The sequence below is a fragment of the Acanthisitta chloris genome, unplaced genomic scaffold, assembly GCF_000695815.1.
Source record: "Acanthisitta chloris isolate BGI_N310 unplaced genomic scaffold, ASM69581v1 scaffold19297, whole genome shotgun sequence".
NCBI classification, from domain to species: domain Eukaryota; kingdom Metazoa; phylum Chordata; class Aves; order Passeriformes; family Acanthisittidae; genus Acanthisitta; species Acanthisitta chloris.
In genome coordinates, this window is record NW_008683374.1 from 298 (window position 1) to 3,241 (window position 2,944).

The 2,944-nt window shown below is 39.4% G+C and overlaps 1 protein-coding gene across 1 annotated transcript in view; it reads right to left on the bottom strand.

The window, feature by feature from the left end:
* Nucleotides 1-378: 378 nt before the first annotated feature.
* The window catches only part of AGTPBP1 (ATP/GTP binding protein 1), a gene marked incomplete at both ends in the record, with an annotated part of 19,847 nt that continues 17,281 nt past the window's right edge, over nt 379-2,944 (bottom strand). The window contains 2 exons of the mRNA XM_009078914.1: nt 379-559; nt 1,300-1,453. Coding sequence (XP_009077162.1) covers nt 379-559; nt 1,300-1,453 — 335 coding nt within the window. The remainder of the gene's footprint in view (nt 560-1,299; nt 1,454-2,944) is intronic.

Here is a 2,944-nt window from a genome sequence, read left to right on the forward strand (position 1 = left end):
AAATATAAAGCTTTTTTTTTTTCATGAGAACTGAATGTTTAGGTTTTCCTAAAGGCAGGTGTGGTCTCCTGTAACACTCATGCATATCCAAGACTGCTGTTCAGGGAGCCAATTAAAATGCCATCTCAAATCACAAAAGAACAATTATCATCCACAAACAACTGAAAATACTTTTTATAGAACTGAAGGTCATGAAACAATGCAACTGGTTTTTAAAAGCCCAATAAATCAAAAAGTCCCAGCAATACTGAAAAGTGTTGGTGTTTTTTTCATGGCATTTGTATGTTTTCAGAATTAGTTTAGATTTTGTTTTTTCAAAATTATGATGCAAAGAATTAGTAGTACAGGTTACATATTTGTTAGTAAATGTATGCTTACTTTCCATTGATGACGCCATCTGGATTAAGCATGGGAATAATTTTGAAAATATAAGATTCTCGTAAATACTGGGCATTTGGACTATTGCTCATAAGGTATTCCAGTGTTCCCTTCATAACCCAGCTTGCATTTGTCTCGCCAGGATGTACACGAGCAGAGAGGAAAACATAAGGACGATTCCCTAAAGAAATATGCATAGAAATTGCAAAATATTATTTAAGCTAAGACACTTTGTTAATTGAAAAAGGAGCCATAGCTAGCTAAATTTATTACAATGACAAAAATAGTATTTTTGAGTTGAGTATTACTGAGTACAAATACTATTGATCGAGCTTACCACAGTATTTTTTTAAAGGACTACTGATTACAAAATTATCACAATAGACCTTAAAGTCAATCAGATAATTATACAGTCATAACTAGTTCGAGCTTGCAATTATATGAGTTTCATGGTTTTTTTCCCAATATCCAAAAAAACTACTGGGGTGGAGGAACAAATCAGGAATACTGTCACAACTAAAGTTCAGTTCAAAACACAGTAGCTTAGATATTGGATTTATGAAAGAGTTTTTGACAAGGAAATAACCTTAGTGTTTGGAGAAAAAAGTTACTTGCCAGGTATTCTTTTACAAAAAGTGTTGTCTGCAAAATGTAACAGGCAAAAACACCTAGCAACAAAAATTTAAAATATATGAATATATACTCTCATCTATCCAGATAGAAATATCTTTGACTACCACAAATAAATGCTATTAAATACAAAGCAAATCCTGAATGTTGATGCCTCTTAATTTCATTAAATCCATTAACCTTATTTTACTTAGCTATTTTTACAATGTAGAGTGGTTAATATTAATTTTTTTCTGTAAATACGTAGTTTTACATCATTTTGAACTGGTAAGAAAGAAAAGTCATACTTACTGAACTGACAGATATGTTCATAGTAATTGGACTCTGGCATGGCTGTAATAGTGACTAATGGACAGCTGTTACCAGCCAGAGTCTCGCAGAGAACGTCTTGTCGAAAATATATCTGCTGAGGGTTGTGCATAGATTCCAGCTTCTGAAGATGCATCTTCATCCCCCCAAAAAATGAAAAAATACTTCAAATCCTTTGCAGTCACATAGACAGCATATTTCAAAGGTACTATTTAACAGATCTTTCTCTTTGTTTTTCTAATCAATATTCAAGTTTCCATCACAATTTTGACCACAAAATACATTCTCTAAATCTTTGATTGAATAATTCTCTATATAGAGTCTGTTTTCCAACTGCTTTGAGAAAGACAAAGACACAGAGAGTCCAATATCGTACACAGATGATACTACATGGATATACAGCATGCAAGAACCTCTGCTTCATTAAGGTTATTTGATCACGGACCTTTTCACTGCAAAGGGTGCTAACGAGGAAGAATCAGTAAACAGGAACATAGAGCTGAGACACAACAGAAACAATAAGAAAAGACCAAAGTCACCAGTCTCTCACTGACAGGCCATTAAGAATCTACAGACAAAGACTTGGAGAGGATCACTTGAAGAACCAGGAGGAAACAAGAACAGCATGAGGATTTGGAATATTCAAGAGGGACGCTGTGGTACTATACAAAACTCAAGCATCTGATCCCTACACCATGCCTTTACCCATCCAGCCTCACTCTCTATCCTGTACATGCAAGTGCCATGTGGACTAGTGCAGCTAACAAGGCAGGTTTAAGTGGATTTGAGGTCAGCAGCTGGAGTGTGCAAGAGTCTCAGCATCAGTTGCTGGAGAGCCCACACCTTTTGGGAGCATGTCTGTGGGTACCACAGACTCTGTGTCCCAAGTCCCACCTACAGCTGGGATCAAAGCAGACTCCAGCAGCTGGAGCTGTAAGCAGTGTAGGCACCCTTCCATCAGTGATGCCAGCAATGGAAGTAAGAGGGTGTCTCAGTGACAGCTACTGCAGTGGGTAAAGGTGTTGGTATCCAATCACTGAGGCAAGAACAGTGTGTCCCCCAAAAAAACAGTTAATGCTGTGATAAAGGCGAGTTTCTCAGTGCCAGCACCTAGAGCACGAACATGGGTTACCAGCCCATGTACCTGGTACCAGCTGCTGTGGGTGGGGGGCAAGCATATACATCTTCCCTGCAACTAGTGTGCATGGCAGGGGCGCATATACAATTTGCTAGCGAACATCAAGGTGGACTACCCAGTGATTATAGGACCCCAGGTCAAGAAAGGGACATCAAGTGGGTAGATAGTCCATGCTGGCATCTGGGCAGAGCCACAAGTACAAAGTGCCTGTCAGATGAGTGCACAAATGAACACATCTGTTTGCCAGCGAGCATCCAGCTGCACTAGACTGCAAGTTGGAGACATGCACAGCAGGTGCAAGAGACTGGGATCCAAGCAGGGGTATGGTATGGATGGGCCATGCCAGTGACCCACAAAGAGAGCAGGGTGTGTGTGTGTGTGTGTGTGCTTTTACTAGTGAGGAGCAATCCTTACCAGCTGTAGAGGAAGAAAGGGACTTGTGTGTCTGTTAAGCTCAAGTTCTGGTAGTGTTACACATGGGTGCACCTT